Here is a 22,193-nt window from a genome sequence, read left to right as displayed (position 1 = left end):
ATCATAACCATTTTACTTAAAAAAAACAATATTGCCATCTAGAAGACTTTACTTTCACAGCAAGCAGATTACATTAATCTCACCAAATTTCAGTAAAGTGAAAATTCACAATTCCCACTCAATAAAGCTGGCAAAAAAAACATTTGTTGAAATGCCAAGAAATGGAAATCTACATCTGTCACCATAGAGTGAGTACCATGCAGCTCATGTTTTGTTGCTTGTTTAGAAAGAAATCAATGTCTTTCTTATAATAATTGTGCTGTCTATAATCACAGAAAAAAAAAAAATTCTCCTGGAATTTGTTATTCAAACTTCCAACATTAAAACCAAAGTTGTGTAGTCTATGGAACATAACTGGAAATAGTTAACGGTCTAACAAAATTAAGGAGATTACATGCCTTAAGGGCTTTTCAATTTTAAAGGGGTTGTCCAGTACTATTGATAAAGCCCCAATGTATTTTTATGGTGAAAAGAAGTTTCTTTGTAAATACCTTGCACTGCTGTTCTTGCCTGTGAGCTGAGCTATCGTTGTCCCCTCACAGGCATCACGTGACCCCCGGCTGCAGCCGGCTCTGACATTTGCTTGTCACGTCGAGTACCGGCTGCAGTCGGGGTAACTCACTTCTGCGTTCCACGGTGAGTGATGGCCTGTGGGCGGGGTTATCCCACGCATCACACCCAGCATCCACCGCGCGCTTTCCCTCTCCTCATTCAGCCACCGTGGGGACCGAGTCACTGATGTCACGCCTCACTTGACGTGACATCAGCGGGGGGTGTCACGTGATGCCTGTGAGCAGCCAGTGATAGCGCCGCTCACAGGCAGAAACAGCAGTACAAGGTATTTACAAAGAAACTTATTTTCACCATAAAAATACATTGGGGCATTATCAATAGTAGTGGACAACCCTTTAAGGAATTGAAAATAATATAGTGTTGTCCCATATGTTCTGTGAGATCTCAACCAATGAATGTGAAATTGCTGGTTTAAAAATGCTGATGAATCTATGGAATCCCTTGCGATCAGCTGTGTTTTGTAACCAGACTTACAACAGATATTTCAGTTCCCAAAAATTCCACCATAACAAATACAGGGAAAATATATATTTTTGTACTGTATTTTAGCTAGTAGACAAAAATATTAAGATTTGAGAGTCCTCAGTGGCTGATACCTTTTAATGGCTAACTGAAAAGATGGTAACAAGTTGCAAGCTTTCGAGACTACTCAGGTCTCTTCATCAGGCATAGTATAACACAAAATTTGAAGAGTCACATATTTATACACAATGTGACACAGAAATAATGTAATAGATGAGACAGGTTACATAAAGCCTTACTATTACTGTGGGAAAAAGATTAACAGTTCTTGCCATAAATACTACATTCGTTCATAGATAAGGACTGTGAAAGTTTTATTGTCTGGTGATTAATGTCTGGTCCAGGGTTATGATGTAGAATGACATAAATCCATGCAACACATTCATTCCTGCTCTGAAGGTGTCAAAGGTCACCATTAGTTTATATTCCCAAATTTTTCTGTCTCCCTTAGATTTGAATTGACCTTTTAATACCAATAATTTCATGTCTGTGATGTTGTGATCAGGGAAACCAAAATGCTTGGCCACAGGTAGATCTATTTTTTCTTATTTTATTGTGTGGTGATGAGAATTCATCCTTGTCCTAAGTTTTTGCTCTGTCTCCCCTACATACAGACCACCAGATGGACATTTGGTGCATATAATTAAGTATACTTACCATAACAAATAACACATTACAAAGTTCTTGTTTAAATCTATGGGCTCTCTTTGTAATACATGTTGAGTCATACATAGATATTTTTTTTGGGTAGCTGATCTCTATTTCTGATAAAGATCAGTTATGGACATGTTATGCAATCTATGACAACATATTATAGAGCAGGAAAAGCTGCAAATAATAATATATAGGTTTGTGAGAAGATATTTGAGAAAGTGTAACTTGTATTTCATTTATATCCAGGCATATTATTGTCCTATGAGTCCTAAAAACTGATTTACAGTATCCCCTGCACAAGTTTACATAGAGACATTGCTGTCAACCACTGATTTGGGACACTTCCTTAAGTGATAAGCCCAGAATGAGCTAGATTAAACTATTTGTTATGGTACTGTATAACTACCGGGAACTTGAACACTTGCTGATGGGTATTTTCACAGATTAGAAATGATCGCTAAGGTTTCAACACCGTGAAACAGCTCCGCACACTGTTTAATGGCCAAAGCCGAGAAATGCAGTTCAGATTCTATCAAAGAATAGGAGATGATGGGGAGTACTCACCAGCAGTAACTACACAGTGTACAGAGCTGTGGTTTTTCTCTGCCAACACTGCTTACATCTTGCCCCGGGAGATGATAATATCTGGTCGCTGGGGTGTGCAACCCTAAAATTGGCCTAAATCAGCCAATTGAGCTACTTTTGTGGTTGGTACAAAATAATACATTAAAGGGAATCTCTCAGAAGGTTTTTGCTACCTCATCTGAGAGCAGCATAATGTAGAGAAAGAGGCTCCGGATCCAACAATGTATCACTTAGTTTACATGGAGCAGTAGTTGTGACACAATGAGAGTTCTTTGATTTAGCAAGAAGCAGAGCTGAGAAAGCAAACCCCACTCAAACCAGACTCTTACATATGTACATAGTCTATTGACACTGAACTGCTTATCACAGGAGGGGGTGTGGTCAGACCAGTGCTGACGGCCAGGTAATCACAGCAATGATAAAGTCCTAGTGATAAAACCTTCATTTTAAGTAAACAGTACACAAATTGATCAGTGACACATCAATGAAATAAGTGTTTTATCCCCTACCTCACGCTGTCCTCACATTACATCGCAAAAAACCTGCTGACAGATTGCCTTTAATGATGCAGAAAGAACTATTCTTGCTGAAAAAAATGACGGAAACCTTAATGAAACTCGATTGGGCTCAATTATAAGTTAATGAATGTAAGTCACAACAAAGATTTAAACAGAGACTTATATGTGCAAGACATACATTATATATCTGTAAGTTCTTTTATGTTTCATAGACTGTTAATATTTATATGATATACAAGGCAGAAATATTTTACAGCAAATGTACCCTTTCAATTAAATATTGCGGGCAGAGAACAACATCACAAGACATCATTTCATAGACTATTGCAATTCTGTCTCGGATTTAAAATTTAAAACAAGACGTAATTAGGCCACTTATCACTAAACTTGGAAAGCTAATTGTAAAAAGATATCATTTTGCTATTGAAATATACTGAAAGCCCTATGCTGTTTGTATTGCACTTATAATAAGATAACTTAAAATTATGAACATCATTTTTCATCTCCCTGTTAGAGCATTATTACCCAATGTTCTATTTATTAATTACTTCCTTCTACATTAGTGCATAATAGGTAACATTAAATGACTCAAATTCATTGATTTTGCTGCACTGGAGGGAGAACTAACACAATTCTTAATGACTTTTCACAGTTCTAGTTAGCCAGCTGAGTATTCTACTGCCAAACAATTATTTACATTTTTTACCTAATTGTCCTCCGGCAATTGTAAACTCCAGAAACTTATAATGCTTAATACATTTCTAGGCCTGTGAAGAATACATAATGAAACTCTGCAATCAATGAAAAAAAGATTCTTTTTCATACTTCCATAGCAAAATATCATTTAGGAAAGTTTGTTTCATTCTGCATGAAAGGCTGAATACTGCCATCATGTTTTACATGACTGAACTACAGCTAGAAAACACAAGTACAAAAATCTGCTCATTTACAGTAAACTATTGGGGTCATAGCAGAATTACCGGTTCACACTAGCATTAAATAAGCTTTTCTTGAAATTATGAAATTGACCTATGGCCCATTCATATCTACTGCACTCCTAATTATAAATTGTTATGCATTTGGACTAGACCTAAATCTCAGTCTATCAGCATTGAGCTGATTATTAGTATTAATAGCATATGCATTATAGCTCTTCTTCACTTAGAGTATTTTTATTTTTAAAGATATTAAAGAAAAAAAAGCACCCAAAAAGATCTCTATTTAAAAAAAAATGTCCTTTTTCCTCTTTTTTTTCACTTTTTGTACATTTACATTAAAAAAATATTCTTAAACTCTCATTCTGAACACTGTACCTCATAATAGGCTATAATAATGCTTCCTGATATGTAGAGATTGGTTTTCCACAGTAGTCTCCCTATTATTACAGACAGGATTTTAATAAAAGATAACTATGATAAATATGTATAAAACTGGATAACACTTGTTATAATAGGTAATTATCACAGCTCCCCTACTACACCACAATGCACAATAACCTCTGCAAAGATTACGAAGTATACCTAGAAAACTATGCTATGTAGGTCAATGGGTCACATCCTCACATACTGTCTATTATCTGTACAAACAATGCAGAAGTTCAAACAATGTTGATTTTCATATACAGCAAGTAAAATTTACAATCATTAAAAAAACAGATTCTGAAAAGAGAATGTGTTAAAGTGACTCTGTCACCAAGTTTGTGCCACCTAATCTGAGAGCAGCATAATGTAGAGACAGAGACCCTGATTCTAGTGATGTGTCTCTTATTGGTCTGCTTGCCATACATTTGACAATCTCCTTCTGATAAATCAATGATTTTATTGCTAGAGGACTAGTAAACCTGCTGCCATGTTTCCTCCATATTCATGAGCTCTGTATAACCTCACTCCCACAAGTGATTGGAAGCTTTTCGACTATGTAGAATGTACACAGAAATCCGTCTATCAGTGGTGTGAGATGTTAAACATAGCTCAGCATGCAGAGAAATGGATAGAATAGCACAATCAAAAATGGTAATTTTGTAAAAAATGGCAACACACAGCCCAGTAAGTTACATTCGTGATCTCTGCCTGTCCATCATGCTCCTCTCATATAGTATTGTGAAATCTTGATTACAGATTCCCTTTAATATTTTGTTTTTATTATCCTAGAATAATATAGGTGATACTTTCATTTAACTACATCCGGATCGCCCATAGACTATAATCGTCAGGGCAGTCCACACTTGCAATCTGCATTGACATAATAATGCATCGAAACAAAGTAAACCGCTTGCAGGAGAGGGGTAGGAACAAGCTCTTGGGGTGGGGAACAAGCCCTCAGAAACAGCCAGAAGTCTCAAGGAGAAGGTAGACATGGTTTATTACCATGACCGCCTTCTCGAATGTTATCCTGCCGAATGCCTAACCATAAAAATTAGGAAACACTAACATTGCTTCCTTCTCTGGACCTAGTGATCATGTAGTTGCTGGATATAGGAAGAGAGCAGGAGCTGACTGGGTCACAGAAGACCCAGTCAGTTCTGCTATGCAGCCATGAGGTTGAATTCCTCTTTAACTGGGGCTAACATACTTGCCCCTAAAAATCAGCAATTAAAGGAATGCATTAATATGTTAAAATGCCAACAAAGGTCTCCAGGTTGTTAAATATATTTTTAAAAAAGGTAAATAAATAATAAAGCAAAGCAAAAAAAAAATAATACAAAGCTAAAAAAAAAGTCACACTGCTGGTCCAAGTCGCCTTTTCTAGCCCCACCATTGTTGAAAAGAAACATATTTCCTATTCTTCTTTACATTTTCCCCTGATATCCGCTCAAACAAAAAGAAACATAAACATGATATAAATATTAAGTCCCAGGTGTTGCAAAACAGTAGGCAAACATTATTTGAATATCCAAATGAAAAAAATCTTTTTTAGAGTTGTTAAAAGCACATAAACAATAAAACATGAAAATGTGCCTGGTCAGGAATGGGGGGCCCAGTTCTAAACTGACTAAAGTGTTTTACTTAACCCCTTACTGACATTCGCCATACATATATAGTGTATATTGGGTGTGTGTATTGAGTGGATGCAGGAGCTCTCCAAACTTGTTGATTGCTAGTTGTTTTAGTCAGCATCCACTTCTAACAGGGACGGAAAATAGTTGTGATCACTGCTATTTAAAGAGAACCTTTCATCAAGTAAAAAGTAGAAAGTGATAGCTCTTATTTTATTTCTGCCGCTCACCTGAGTATTCTACTTTTTCTTTTCTTTTATTACATCCGCTATATGGTTCTAGAGATATGAGCATTTTTATTTAGTACAATTTTTTTATGTTCTTTACAAGAGCACGTGGTATACTGGATCCTCTGGGGGTATGTCTCTATACTGATCTGTATTTTTACCCCATGAGCAACGCTCCATTGGTAAAGACCATAAAAAGTAACACAAAATAAAATGGTCCATATCTCTGGAAATGTATGGCAGATATTAAACAAATAAAAACTAGAAAGCTCATGAAGCAGTGGGAATAAAATAAGAGCAAAAACTGGCCACTTTTCATAAAAGGTCCTATAAAACCTTATATACTTATGTCAGTCATTGAAAGCTGCACTTAAGTTACATGTTTTGGTTGGCGTGCCGATTTGGGCCCCCATCGAATTCCTGCAAAACGTTCATAGGGTGCTCTTGGGAATTAGAGATGAGCGAACCTTTCAATGTTTGATTCGATTCCGATTCGACGAATTTCTGGATGTTCGCAGAACCGTTCTTCTAACATATCCGAATCCCATTGGATTCAATTGGAGGCAAAACTAAACACATAGACAACACCTTCAAAGGGGCCCAAAAGCTGCCAAAACAGCTCAAATTAGGGGCAGACACCATTAATTGACCCACAGTAGAAATTTTATAATGGCACAACAGCAGTCAGCCATGGGCCATGCATGAGGTATCCGGGTCTGGGCCAGCATTTACAACTTTGAATTTAAGTTCAAATTAAGACAAGGTGGGTGAAGAACCGGCGTAGACCTGCTGTGTTAGGAGCCCTGATACCTCATGGAACAGCTCAAACTGCTTTTCTGCTCAATCACACTCAGGTGGCACAAACTTCAGTTTCACAGACTACTATTGGTAGAAAAATGTAAGGATAGTAACACAGGTAGTTGACTGAAAGTAATTGGAGGCCTGCTAGTCTGGGAGTCCAACTGCTACAGGCAACACACATGAAGGAGACCCAACTTGAAGTCTCCACATTTTCAAACGTTATTGCCACAGACCACTAAAGTGGCATCAATTTCACCAGAGTAGAAATAGTATAATGGGGCACTGACACCCCTTCCACTACAGTAAACACAACAGATGGAGATCCAACCAGGAGTCTCCAGATTTTCAAACATTATTGCCACACACCACTACAGTGGCATCAATTTTACCAGAGTAGAAATAGTATAATGGGGCATTAACACCCTTTCCATTACAGGCAATCCACCAGATGGAGACCCAATCAGGAGTCTCCACAGTTCAAAAAATTATTGCTACACCACTAAAGTGGCATCAATTTCACCAGAGTAGAAATAGTATAATGGGGCACTGACACCTCTTCCACTACAGGCATCCCACCAGATGGAGACCCAACCAGGAGTCTCCATATTTCAAAAAATTATTGATAACATCAGCAGCAGTAGGAACAGCAGGCACAGAAGTCAAGACAAAAGTGTCCCAGAATGCAATTATGCAAGATCCATGCAGGACAATAAAAACACCATCACCTAGTCTGCACAGTCTGCGATCGGGGTGCAAAAGTACTTGGAGATCCATGACCTGTTCATCTTGATGAAAGCTAGGCTGTCTACATTTTCAGGTGACAGCTATATGCACTTACCCATCAGGACACCACTAGCAGCACTGAAGACACGTTCTGAGAGAACGCTGGCTGCAGGCCATGATAAAACCTCCAAGGTGTGACAAGCGAGCTCCGGCCATTCTTCCATTTTTGAAGACCAAAATGCAAAAGGGTCCGAACCCTCCCTGATGGCATTGATATTGAGCTCAAGATACTCCTGTACCATCCTCTCCAGTCATTCACTAAGTGTCAAACTTTTACTATGCTGTGCTGATGCAAGGCTGGTCTAAAAAATGTGTGAAAGACTCAAAGAAATTGCTTCTGCTAATTACACCGCTGCTGCTAAGGTTTTTGCATTGACAAATTGACATTCCCGGGGTTGTAAGTCTACAACTGCGATGCACACCGTGTGCCTCACTGCTCTCTTGGGAAAAAATACTGTTAAGGTTGTCTACAAGCTTGTTTTGAAACTCCGGCATGCGCACGTCCCATTCGAGGGCTGGAAGCATCTGGCAAAATGTACTCCTGTACCGTGGCCCTAACAGTGTGGCAACCCAGTAGTAAGCACTATTTCAAATCCTAACAATATGTGGATCATGTCACAGCCAGAAGGCGCTCATGTGTCAGGCTCTTCCATGAGGTCCAAGTCCATAGTGTGTTGGTGCTGGGGTAACACTGAAGCTTGCTTCCTCCCACCAACCACTGACAACAGAGAGAGGATCATTATAGTCTTCATCTCCTGACTATTGCACACCCATCACCTCTTCCTCGTCATCCTCCTCCATTTGTTCCTTGACTCCTGCACCTTCACTAACAGTTTGTCTGGTACCACGATCCCCCTCAATCACTGTAATCCACCGTCCCTTGGAACCCACCTGTGCGACGTCAAACCATAACTTAGAAATATTGTTTTCCCTTGCGCATCCTCCTCTTCCTCTGGACCACCACCTCCTCCCGCAGACAATTCAAAGTATGCTCCAGAATGTAGATGACCGGAATAGTGATGCTGATGACAGCATCATCAGCACTAACCATCTTAGTAGCCGTTTTGAAACTGTGCAGAAGGGTGCAGAGGTCTTTAATCTGTGCTCACTCTGCAAAGATGATTTGCACCACATCTGTACTGCATTGGCCCAGGCTATGCAAAATAAAATACTGCTTTAGGGCTAGTCACTGCTGCCACAGTCGCTGTAACATGTGCAGAGTGGAATTCCACTGTGTTGGCACATTGCATACAAACCGGTTAACCGATAAGGCCAAAGACCTCTGTAGCGATGCAAGTAGATTACCCGTGGGGTGCGAATGGCTGAAGTAAGAACACAGTGACCATGCTTTCTGCAGCGCATCCAGGAAGGGATAATGGTGGAGAAATTACTGTACCGCCAGGTTGAGGATGTGAGCCATGCAAGGCACGTATGTGTGGTTGCCCCAGCGTAGGGCCACCACCAGGTTCACACCATTATGACACATGGCCTTCCCTGGCTCCAGGTTCAGTAGAGACAGCCATTGCTCAAACTCGGGCTGCATAGCTGTCCACAACTGTTGACCTGTATTACTGCGATCTCCAAAACATATTTATTTTAACACTGCCTGATTGCGGTGAGCCCTTGATGCACAGTACAGAGGTGGGGGGCTTCTCTCTATACTGTTGAAACACATGCATCATTAAGGCACAGATTGAGGGTATAAGTGGAAGCTGTAAAGAAGGGGGAGGAGTTAGAAGCAGTGGAAGAAGTGTGAAATACAGAGGTTTGTCCAGCAAACCTTGGGGATTCAAAGACTTGTGGAGCAGCCCCTTCCCCGCCTGCCCACACAGTCACCAGAGTCACCGGAGTCTGCGAGATGCAATGCCCCTGGCCATGCTTGCTTGTCCAGGTGTCTGTGGTGAAATTCACCCTGGCAGACAAAGATTTAGTCAAGGAATAGGTGATGTTGTCTGCGACATACTGGTGTAGCGCAAGCACAGCTTTCTTAGAGAAGTAATGGCGACTGGACAGCTGGTACTGGGGGACTGCGATGGTCATCAGTTTTCGGAAACCATCAGTATCCACCAGGCAGAAAGGCAGCATTTCCATGGCCAACAGATTGGAGATTGTGGAGTTCAAGCTCTTGGCTTTGCCAAGAGTAAAAGGAAGTATTTTTTTACATGACGCCAACTGCAGGACCGAGGGCTGGCTGCTGTGCTGAGAGAGGGTGGAGGAGGGTGAACACGACAAACAGCTGGACTGTGAGTGAGGTGCAGGCAGAGATGGTACAGTGGATTGAGAAAAATGTGGTGTGCTTGGTGAAACAAAAACAGCAGCCATATCCACTTCTGTAACAGTTGACGAGCTCTCACTCACTGGAACAGGTAATCAAGTGGCGGTTATGAGGCCGGAGACCTGTGTGAGCACACCTCCCACAGTGACGGAGGAGGAATAAGCAGCAGAAGCATTTGATGGGACGGTGAGTTGTTGGTGAGGCCCTCCAGTCCGCATTTTATTGCAGTGAGATTCCTAGACTAAGGTATGTTGATCGCGCATGTGCCAGTTCATGTATATGGTAGTCAATTTTTTTGTAATTTTTGCCTCTACTGAGTCTCTTTTTGTAAAGTTGGCAGATAATGTGAGTTGGCTCATCTTTGCAGTCTCAAAAAGGCCCAGGATAGGCAACCCTTGCCGCCTCTGCGAACTTCAGAGCCACGACCGCTGCTGGCCACAGCCAGAGTTGTGGCTGAGGATGCAGTGCTTGTCATGGTTGCCTCACTCCGTGTCTGTGCAGGAGGCCGCAACGTAACCTCCTCATCTTACTCCACCTCCTCTGCTAAGCTACTCAGCTGCGTGCTTCATGGTTCACACCAAGTGGGATCTACAAACTCATCATCATTCTCTCTGTTCTCCCACTTCTCACACTGAGAGTCATCCTCCTCCTCCTCCTGCCCTGACAGCATAGTACAGTTCGTGTGCACCGCAGGTATCTGAGTCTCATTAGAATCCCCTTATGCCCCAGCGGTTAATGTCTGGTGACAAGAGTCAGGATTTTTCTCAGATCCTACTTCATCAGCCCCGGATCCAACTGAAAAAAAATTGGGCATTGGTGCATATGCTTTCCTCCTCTTGAGTCTTTGAATCATTGGAGCAGACGTCTGATGCCCATGGCATAGAATTTGTGAACAGCTCTGCAAACTCTCTCATCTGTGGTTCTCTACCGTCAGTTGGGCAGTTGGAGAGTTGTGACAAGGGTAATTGGGGTGCCACCTCTGAGGACTGTACTGTGTGTGATGTTGAGGTGGAGGAAGAGGAGGAGAGGCCACTTGATGCAGCGCTTGAAATCCACTGGAGCACAAGCTCTCTCTGGCCCTCCTCTATAATGCGTACCGCTGTGTGAATACAAAAGAAAGGGAGCGGAGTAGCCAATCCAGTAACAGAAGTTGTCAGTTGTCTTAGGATAGGGCGTGACAGTGTTTGTTCACTAGAGATTTCACTGACATTACGACCTACCCAACATACACCTTTAACACCAAGCCTATTCACTCTTCCACCATGACCTCCCTTTTTCCCACTGATGTTGAATGTACCCTTCCCCTCTTTTAACCAGATGTTTCACAAGCCTAGGCCCAGACCTGTCAGTCACGTGACTGACCATTCGGTATTTATTTGCTCAGATAGTGTGGCTGGAGCACACTATTAGCAAATAAAATTTAGATTTTCTAATGTGGACCCCTGGATGGAGCAGAATATCAGCACAAAAGAATTAAAAGCTGAAATGGGGCCTGGTTTCAGGACCACGCTATTAGCACAAAGAATTTAGATTTTCAAATGTGAACTCCTGCCTGGCCAAAAAAATTAACAACCCCAAATATTTCTATGCAAAAATGTGGACTTGTTTCAGCGCCATGCTAGTAGCAGAAAGAATTAAGATTTTCAAATGAGAACTCCTGTCTGTCCAAAAAAATATCAGGACAAAAGACTTAAAAGCTGAAATGTGGCCTAATTTCTGTAGCACAGTAGTAGCAGAAAAAAATTAGATTTTCTAATGTGAACTCCTGCTGGCCAAAACAATTACCAGCACCAAATCTTTCTGTGCACAAATGTGATCTTGTTTCAGGACAACGGTACTAGCAAAAAGAAATTAGAGTTTCAAAGGTGTACTCCTGCATGGAGAACAATAATAGCAGCACAACACAGTTGCAAATATGCTGAAATGTGGTCTGGGGTCCCTGGACCAAATTATTAGCAAAAAGGATTGATCTGCTGTAAGGTCGATTTTCTCAGCCACACAGGATCCTATCTATCTAAACTAACTGACTGACAAGTAACCGCCTAGCTAACTATCTCACTATCCAGCAGCAGCAGCAGCAGGAATAGCCTCTCTGCGCAGTTACACTGACAAAATGGTGCCAAAGCAACATGTCTACTCTTCATATGGAGAAGGACATGTGACTTTGGCCGCCATGTCACCAATGCGAGTTTTGGGCACGAGCCTTTCTAAAGGGGTAGAGAAAGGCTCGTGCCGAAATGCATGTTGGGGTGACGTGTGCAGCATGGGAGTCCTGGCAGAGGTTACCAGTTACCTCAGGTAATACGGCTTAGGCATCATTAGTATTTGTACACATGGTTTGCCAGGGATGACTTTGCATGCTGGTCCCGCATGGTAATGCTGTAGGAGCCCTGTGCATAGACAATTATTATTGATGTGACTCAAATATCGGGTTCTTCCACTGTACTGCGCTGTCCTTTTTGATTTTAATCTGTGTATTTGTCCCATGCATCTTTTTGATCCCTAACCTTTTTGTACATATGTAATAAATAAAGTTTGCAACCTTTTTGATCAACATGGACAGTTTTGGTCGTCTCTCTTGGCTGTTTTGCCAACTCCCTTTCTAATTACTTATTGGATGACTTTTCCCCTAGGAGAAGGTTTTATAGGCAGTAACATGGACATGTATGGGATATATCTACCTATTATTAATATACTGTTTTTTTCTTCAAGTTACTTCTTTACACATTAAGTTTATTGCATTTGCATATTTTATTAACAGTTATTATATAAAAGGAATAAATGCATTTCTTGATCCTTATATTGTCTGCTTTATGAATTATCCTTCTTTCCCCCTTTTCTCCTATTTGTCTCTTGTTTCCCCATGCTTTTCCTAATGACTTCCCCTTTTCTTTTTTGTACCCCTTCCCCCATAATATTTGAAAAAACTTTCAATAAAAACATTTTGAACACACATTAAGTTAAGAAAAAAAAATATATATAAAAAATTAAGAATAACAATCTGCCGCTCCTCTGACCTCTCCCTACCCCCTCCCCTCATCAAACACGTCCCCCCGCTCATTATCTCATCATACAGCACCACTATCCTAGCCAAATTCCTAAAAAAAGCATTAGTGGAAACGTGATCGTTTACAGCACTTTGGCCGAATTTTGCTGATTTTGAGTAAAAACGCTTGGGGCACAAGCACAATTCAGAATGTGCAATGTGCGTACAGAATTTGAGATTAGCACATTTTTTCCGAACAAGTTCGCTCATCTCTACTAGAAATCCCAACCAATATCTGGGCTTCATAGTAATTTGTAATTTTGTCCATATACAGCAATACTATAGCATTACAGTTTGCAAAACAATCTATCTGGATTCCCAAGTTCAAACTCCCTAGCAGGATAGCAGAAGAATATATAAAAATACATGCTTTTGAATTACCCCCTTCCCTAGTTAAAAATTTAAATAAAACCTATTTGGTATTGCCACATGTACAAAAGTCTGAATTATTAAAATCTAAATTTATTTAATCCAGACAGTAAACACCGGAAAGCAAAAAATAAAATCTAAATATCAGAATTGCCTTTGTTTTGGTACAAGTTTAAGTTAAAAGTTAAAAATTAGCTGGAGCAAACCCTTCCCAGAAGCATAGCCAGACTAAGACTGCCAGAATATGTCTCCCAGGTGTTGGGAGCAAAATGAACCAAAAAAATCCCTTTAAATTGTTTTTTCCTTTTAAAAATATATTGTATCATAGGATTGCTGAGGTCTAAAATAACAAAGATACCGGTTAGCCTCCCAAACTGCTATGAAATAAAAGTATTTACTGTTTGAATTAATTCATTTTCAATTTTTAGAGATTTCATTTTTATTGACGCAAGATACTAAATATACTTATTTTAAATTTCTTTTTTTTTTAATTTGAGAATATAAAGGGGTAATTCCAATTTTTATATTTTTCATTTTTTTATATTTTAAAACTGTTATTTTACTTTATATTTAGTTCCCTTAGGAGACGTGAACCTGTGATTGTTGATTGCTTGTTCTATAAATAGCAATTTTACTGTATTGCAATATATAGAAAAAAAATTGTTTTCCTATGACATAGGCCCCTGACTGCAATGACAACCCAATGGTACACCGCAATCTCACTGTACCTTTTGCACACTAGCAATCACATTACTTAAATGCTGCTATCTTTGATTGACATTTAAGTAGTTTAACAGCAGCAATCAGAGCAAGCTATGGTAGCTGCTGTTAGAGGAAGAAGCCAATTTTGTTTCGACAGCTACATTTGCTGGGTATGATGCGAGCTCAGCACCTTTGCCAGCTCCATACATGCGGGCTGACATATTACATGCAATTATGTCTTATGTCAAGAACTGGTTGAATATTAAGAGTTGTAACACTGACCCACAGAAAGTATTAGCCTGGTATCACAGACTAGACGAGTGCATGTCCATAGTGGTTAGCTCATCTGCTATGCCCAGAGAACCAGTCAATTCTGCAATTTGTGGACATAACTGCCCAACCGTGTGAACCCAGCTTTAAGCGGATATATTTTTCATTAATATGCTTATTTTTACTGTGGGTTGACCATTGATATGCTTATGGAAATACCAAATTTATACAAATAGTGTTTCTTTTTCACATTGAAAAACTTTGTGTTGCATACCAAGAGCAATTTTGCACTTTGAATGGGCATTTCTCAGGGACACAACAGAGAGATACCCTACCCCTTGTCATGCAGTGATCACTACTGATAATTGGCATCACCCATAGACGCAGAGTGGCAGCTGTCAATCATAGACACATCACTCAGATGACCAGTATTGGCTGCTTTTTTGCAAAAATATTAACATAAATACATTAATTTTTATTTTTTACAGCACGATTTTTATAAACTTTCCACAAAAGACATTTTACACCTATTAGTTCACAGTACACAGCAGCTTCAATTGTCTTTCTTCCATCACACTTTCATCCACAGTTCTCTTTGGCAGCTTCTAAGGTGTGACTCCAGGGCAAGGGAGACCCTTATTTTTATCAAGTGTCAACCAATCACAGATTAAAGCAGGGTCTAAGCTGAGAGATAAAGATATATGTTTTTTGTTTAGGTTTTGACCATGTAGATCCAAAATGAAGTGAGTTAGAGTAACAAATTCACAAAGTTTATTCCATGTGTGCTAAGGTACCAGACTGATCATCATTAACTATATTCTAACTAAAATTTAGAGTTTATTGTATTTTGGGACTGGATAACCTAAAGAAGGACCTTCGCTCCCTATGAAGGACTCATTATGTTTATATTTTACATGGAGAGTCTATTGATTTCAGTAGTGATTTTTTAATTGTCCACTTTATCAGCAGTGCTACATAGGAAATGAGAACTTACTAGCCATTTTCCCCGGTAATTAAATAATTATCATCAAGGTAACTTTGATGTAGAAATGGGTTATCTAAACTGGACAAAACCTTCAAGTTCGAGATGACCATTTTTTACAGCCTGTTATTGATACCTGCATAAATTCTTTATATCACCATACTCCATCTTGCATACACAGTATAATTTGAATTTTATTACAATACTTGATTTTGAACATAACTCATTACTTTGTGAAATTGATATAATGATAATAATTATCTAACTTAATAAGTTCTGTCAACTGTTCACGGGTCAAGATTTATAAACTCATGTGGGACCTTTAGTGTTGATCTTGTGTATGCTTTGCGAATGTGAAAGTATAATAAGCCTTTTAAAGAAATTATATATTTTTCAATTACCAATATTTGTTGAAGTGCTGCTATGACATTAATATCCTACGTAGACAATGCATTAGTTTACCTAATACATTCTTGAACTTTGCTGTCTGACCAAGACTGATCTTTGCAGCATTATTATGGTAAAATTAGCCATAGTAATGACAAACTGTAATGATATTGTCAGTAAATTCTTTAAAAGCAGAAAGAAATAGGTATGTACGATGTAAAAAGATTGCCCTAACTAAAACTCCAAATAACATATATGAGCATTGAATTAAAGGTTACACAGGATTGTAGCTTATATATAGAATTAATAGATTGAAAAAAGCCAAAGAATCACCAATTACAATAATCCCTTATTGATTCAGATGAATGCAAAATCCACCTTTTAAATATCCCTGGTTTTTTTTGGTCTACCCTTTCTAGAAAATGATCTATATTTCTAGCCATTACCAAATCTTATTTATTCATGTATATATTGTTTGTCTTGTATATATTGTTTATTATATATCGTCAGTATTTTTTTAAAGGGATCTTGTCAGTAGGATGAACCCTCATAAGTCGTCTATATAGGTGCACAGGTCATAGGAAGCGGAATAAAATAATATCTGCAATCCGATATCTTATTACAGAGAAATTCATGGTTTTTTTTTATATGTAAATAAGCTGCTCAAGACTATTGGCCAGACACTGATCTGCATGAGAATCTGCCTCCAGATGATATTGAAAATAAAAGGGGAATTTATCAGTGTAATACATGTGATGACTGCTCTCCTGACCTCACTGCAAAGCGGTGTGTGATTATACCTGACACATCTGCAGGTTCCTCTCAGTGCTTCAACTTCGATCTCACAGGCAGACATGGTTGTTATATTGCTCCAATACAGGAGAGTTGTGAGAGTTACAGCTGCTGACATGTTTGTTATGGGACAAAGTTCAGTTCTTCTGTACGGTGTTAGTTACATGTCTCAAACTGGTAACTCCCCCTTTTATTTATAATAAGCTCTGGAGGCAGATTCTCATGCAGATCAGTTTCTGGCGCATAGTCCTTAACAGCTCATTTACCTATAAGAAAAACATGGATATCTCTGGAATAAGACATTGGATTGCAGATATCAAAGTATCATCAATGTATCAGGGTATAATTTTATTAAGCTTCCTATTACCTATATGCCCATATGGACAGCTTAGGAGGGATGATCTTACTGACAGATTCCCTTTCAGGTAAAAAAAAATGTAATTAAGATAAAAATGAAATGTAACCTTTATAGCTATATAGATCTTCAGAAGTTCAACTAAGTTGTTACTAAATTCACCAACCTTTATTGATAATGAAGCAACGCTGCTTGTTCTATCTCAGTTTATACACCAAAGCTGATGAGTGAGCTACAAAAAAGCAAGAGTGCTTATTTTTTGTATTATGGTCCTGATTCAAAAAGGCAGAAATTTTAAATGCCAGTCTTAACTAAAGGAGCCCTGGAGTAAGATGTGCCAAATTCATTAAGAGACATGCAGTTCTTAATGAATTTTGTCCATATTACTGGTAGTGTGCAAGAAATATTAAGGCATATATTTTGGGAGTAATTTACACCAATTTTTTTGGCTTAAAGTACAATTAATTTGTCTTGCAGGCTTTTTCACGCTCCATCACACTCCAGTTCCACTCACTGAGGCGGAGCAGGGAATAACTGGCGTATAAACACCAAAAGTTGCAAAAATTGTGATATTTCAAGGAGCTTTATGTCAGAATGTTAGCACAAACTCCTTGATGAATTGGCATTTTTTTCTCTTTATTTAATACAACAAAATATGCTTTACTGGACACTTGGTGGCACACACATTTTAGATGCACACATCAAAAATGACTGGATACAATAAAAAAATGTTAAAAGATTTTAAATGTGGCGTGAATATTTAATGGATTGGGTATATAACTTACATGTGCCAGTCAATTGTGCTAATGTCATTTAGCATCTTTACATATGATGGATGGTATAAATGGATACTTTAAACACTTTAAGGTTATGTTTAGTTGCCTTTTTGCAGTGTTTTTCATTTTCTCATTGCTTTCTATGGGTGATGCAATGCTGCAAAATGCTGAAAGAATTACCATGCTGCAGATTAAAAAAATGCTGCAGTTTTCCAATTGAGTTAGGGAAAAAAAACACATGTGCATGAGATTTCTGAATTCTCGTAGCTTTTGCTGGTACTGTAAAAAGCTGCTTTACTTTGCATAAAAAAACACTGCAAAAAAAGTGACAAAAACACAATGTGAGAACATAGCCTGACCCTCCCACAAATCTGTTGTAGAAAACAAATGTGTTAACACAAAGGACTTTCTTTTCTTTGTAAACAATGCAATGAAAGATGATCAGACAAGAAGACCATCTATTTGAGAAGACCACACCTTATCAAGCCAGATATTCAATTCAATAATTACGGCATTGATGACCTATTTTTTGATGAATTCTTCTATAAATCATTCGGATGATCACCCAAGATGTTTTACTATTTTATATCTAAGAGTAAACAAAAAAAACAATGGTTTAATATGTCCTTAAACTTTGGATTTTCTTTTGTTTTACAGGTTGTCTGGATTCCAACTTCCATCTTCAATAGTAAGCACAGGTTCTATTCTCACACTTTGGTTCACAACCGATTTTGCAGTAAGCGCACAAGGATTTAAAGCAGTTTATGAAGGTAAAGCATTCCAATATATTAACAATAAAAAAATATTTACTTTGCTTGAAAGTATAAATAATAAAAAACAAAAAATACATAATGGTCATGAGGACAGTAATAAATCCAGTATCTCTTCTAACATTTAACATTGTACTGCTATCTAGGGGTAATATTTCTCCTTGCGAAGAGTGACGTGTTAAGCATGTCAGGTGAAGAGACTTTTAAAGCCGCAATGCTCCTCTGGGAAATATGCAAATTTTCTCTTAAGAGAGGAAGAGGACTAGATCTCTAGTGCCACCTACAGAAAGTAGCAATCCTAAAAGTCAATAGTGACCCTTTACCGAGCCTTAATTGAGTTTCTGGACTTGGCTTTTTATCCTATGTTGTGTGATAAGGTTCGTTAAAGGGTCACTATTGACTTTTAGGATTTCTACTTCCTGTAGGTGGCACTAGAGTTCTTGTGCTCTTCCTCTCTGAAGAGACAATTTGAACATTGTACTGCAAAATTCATATTTGGTATAAATGTTATGTTAACATGTAGATTTACATTTTAAACCTATCTACAAAAATTTTTAGAATGATTGACATGTTTTCCATATAGCATATATGTGTTCAAATAGCTTAAAGGGAATCTATAAGAAAATTACCAATTGTTTAAGTCAGGTTGCAGTTTTAAATATATTTCTTAAAAAAAATGGCATTATTTTTCTTTTATGTATCACACACAATCTGAATTAAAGTAAAAAAAATGAAATATTACACTTTTCACACTGGTCAATGAGGGTTTTTTAAGATACTTACTTTTATTTGTTTCAGGAAACAACACATGTACATAGCCACAAAGACACTGAACTTATTATTTTTATTGAAGTATTTAATATGCCTGTGCACAAGCCATTGTGAAGGGAGGTGGGGAAAGACCAGCTTTGACATTGCCTATAGGAAATGGTGGATTCTTTGTTATCAGTTGTATATAGTGAAGTCAACTGTTATTGTAATTCTGCTTCTGCTGATAAGGTGCCTTACAGAAAACTCTTCCTGAAAGGAAATTAAGTATTTTTTTTTATAAAACCCATGATATGAAAACAAACATAGCCAAAAAGAAAAAAAATACATTTAACCAGTAAGTAATGTTCTGATTTAAGCTCATCTTTAAATGGGGTTGTCTATATATTTCCTAATATGTTAATGATCTATCCATAGGACATTAGGAACCAAAAAATCAATCAGCTGTTATTTGTCTCGGTGACTGATGGTGGGTTGCTCCGTACATTGATTCCTGCCTGCTCCCAGGTATTGTATCTTATCTCCGGTTCAAGTGAATGGGAAATAAGGTGCAGCACCTGGGAACATCCACTAAAAATTATATATGGAGCTGTACTGGTCAGATGAGATAATAGCTGTTGGGATAAGTCATCAATATGTTAGTCGCTGACAACCCCTTTAAAAGTGCTTTTCTTATTTTTTATTTTTATTTAAAAATTGAAAGAATAACTAAGTCATCTATAAGAATTACTCATTTATTTGATTAATGAAAAGTACTTTCTAATGATATAAATAATTTTACTATTAGCACACAGCACTACAGAATTTTGACTGCTAAATTCCTTCGCAAGGAAAAATATTCCATATTAAAATTAGTGGGCTGAGTAAGAATTTATTATACAATTGTTACCATACTGTCTTTTTCTTGGACTCCAAGTCTTTATATATTGTGGTTGTACAGTAAATTTAGTAGAGACCAGAAATGATAATGATTCCCTAATTTCAGTTTTGTTGACAAATTTTAAATTTAGGATGAGTATAATAAAAAAAAAAGTGAGAACAAAATTTGAAAGAATATTTTGTAATAAATACAAGAGATCATGATGGAGCATCAGCTATTGATGTTAAAATTGTCTTGGGGGAATTTAATTGACTCTAATAGTTCTTGACAAGACACTTTGTCATCATCATTTTCCCATTTACTGTTTGCTGCAATTACATCTTTACAATTTCACCTGACATGGACAATCATGGTCACAGATTTTATATAAAATCTAAATGTATGCTGTTCTGCAGGATATCAGCTTGAACTATGGGTACTATGAAAAACAGACAATTATCTTGGATTATATAGTATGTGGCATTTTGTACAGTTTATAAATCTTTTCATGCGCTCATGTTCTATTTATGAGCTCTTTATGAAAAGTTTATGCTTATTAGTATAATAAATACATGGTATTATGGACTTCGAAAAGGATTGATTCAATCTGCTATATGAATGTTGGTGGCTCCTTTTTGGTCCAGATGCTACCTCAGCTTTTGTATTGGATTAAGGTCTAGGCTTTGACTAAAGAACACAAAATGTTTTTGCTCCCTTAGTAGTCTTTTTTGTTAACCCGACCTACATGTTGAAATTAAACATTTGATCAATTACATGCGATTCTGGTCCAGTAACATCAAAACTGCTTCAAAACTTATGCTAGCACCAGCTTGTTTCTTTATGTTGTAGGAATGCAACATTTGCTTTCATGAATAATATATAATGTAATACAGTAACATAATATGCTAATGATTTTCTATTTGACTGATATTAGGATATTTTTATCAATATATTACAAACACTAAAGAGATTCTTATATTTTATTTTTTCAGTTCTTAGCACAAAAAAATACAGCAGTTAGAATTGATGGGCATTTAATCACATATTGTTTCATTTTGTTTATACTTATAAGTTGCAACAAAAATCTTTTAAATTCTAACAAAATTATTTATATTAAAATGGAACTGTACATTCCACAATGTTTGTATAAATCAAAGTGGTAGGCAAATATAAGAATATTTGCAATATAACTTATTATTGAAATCAGCTCATTGTACTCTGTGGAGAGGTGAGGGTGAGTTAGGAATAGGGAGAGAAAACAGGCAAAAGTAAAAAAATATCATGTGTCATGCAAGGTGTGGGAAAGGCTAAGTGCAACACGAAGGGAACAGGGGAAGGGAGCCCATACACTAGGGAAAAGGGGAGTGGAGACCTCCTAGGCTGATCTGATATTACCCTGTCTACCCTAACATCCCTATATTGGTTTCTCACCAATCACTGCACAGGAACCTAAACCCTATATTTCCCTAGAGCTTGGCCTTGGATAGGGAAGGGGGATGAGCAATAGTCAGTCCCCACTAACAACTAAAGACAACAAGGGAGACAAACACAGGGGAAAGTAACTTAGCTTGAGCCGACTTCAGAGAGATTTCACCACATGTCCTTCTAGCATTAGAGAGAAAGTAAACAGACTGCAGTAGTACAAAGCCTTCACAAGGGAAACATGTGAATATCACTGGCACCTCCCAGTTGCAAACAAAGTATTTAAACACCAAGGCCTGGGTGTCAATTAGCAGGAGGGAGGTAGCTGCTTGGTCCTAGAGTGATATAGATCTAAAGAGGTGTCTGTAATGCCAAATGAAGAGATCTTCTTCAACCAACTGCAGGGAGACTGTCTGTCACATCTGACACACCTGTGACATCATGATGAACTTTCTAACACGTTTTTTAACTCACTCCAGAGGTGATTCACATTTGGACAGGTTGTTGCCTTTCTCTGTGTTCTAAAAAATGAATGAACAGCAGAAATACATCTCTGTATGTTGTGCTGTATGTGGCAGTCATCACTGCAGCTTTTTTCCTGCCCCTTAGCATCCAGCTGACTGCAAGGAGGTAGAGAATGCAGAGGGGAAAACTTGTAAAGGTGCAGGTATAAGACATAAAATTGCCAGATAGAGAATTATTCCTCTTGTACACACACTGGACACCTTATTCTGAAAAGTGACTTGGAAGCACGGTTACCTT

At 38.0% G+C, this 22,193-nt stretch overlaps 1 protein-coding gene across 2 annotated transcripts in view; it reads left to right on the top strand.

Moving 5' to 3' along the window:
• Positions 1 to 22,193, top strand: part of CSMD1 (CUB and Sushi multiple domains 1) — a 2,980,041-nt gene that overhangs the window by 850,389 nt on the left and 2,107,459 nt on the right. For both annotated transcript variants that reach the window (XM_073675393.1, XM_073675394.1), the window contains exon 3: positions 18,270 to 18,382. In XM_073675393.1, coding sequence (XP_073531494.1) covers positions 18,270 to 18,382 — 113 coding nt within the window. The remainder of the gene's footprint in view (positions 1 to 18,269; positions 18,383 to 22,193) is intronic.

Source organism: Phyllobates terribilis, unplaced genomic scaffold (assembly GCF_046119375.1).
Source record: "Phyllobates terribilis strain yellow unplaced genomic scaffold, ASM4611937v1 Scaffold_3__8_contigs__length_932513732, whole genome shotgun sequence".
In the NCBI taxonomy this organism is placed as follows: domain Eukaryota; kingdom Metazoa; phylum Chordata; class Amphibia; order Anura; family Dendrobatidae; genus Phyllobates; species Phyllobates terribilis.
This window is presented reverse-complemented; position numbering and strand designations above follow the sequence as displayed.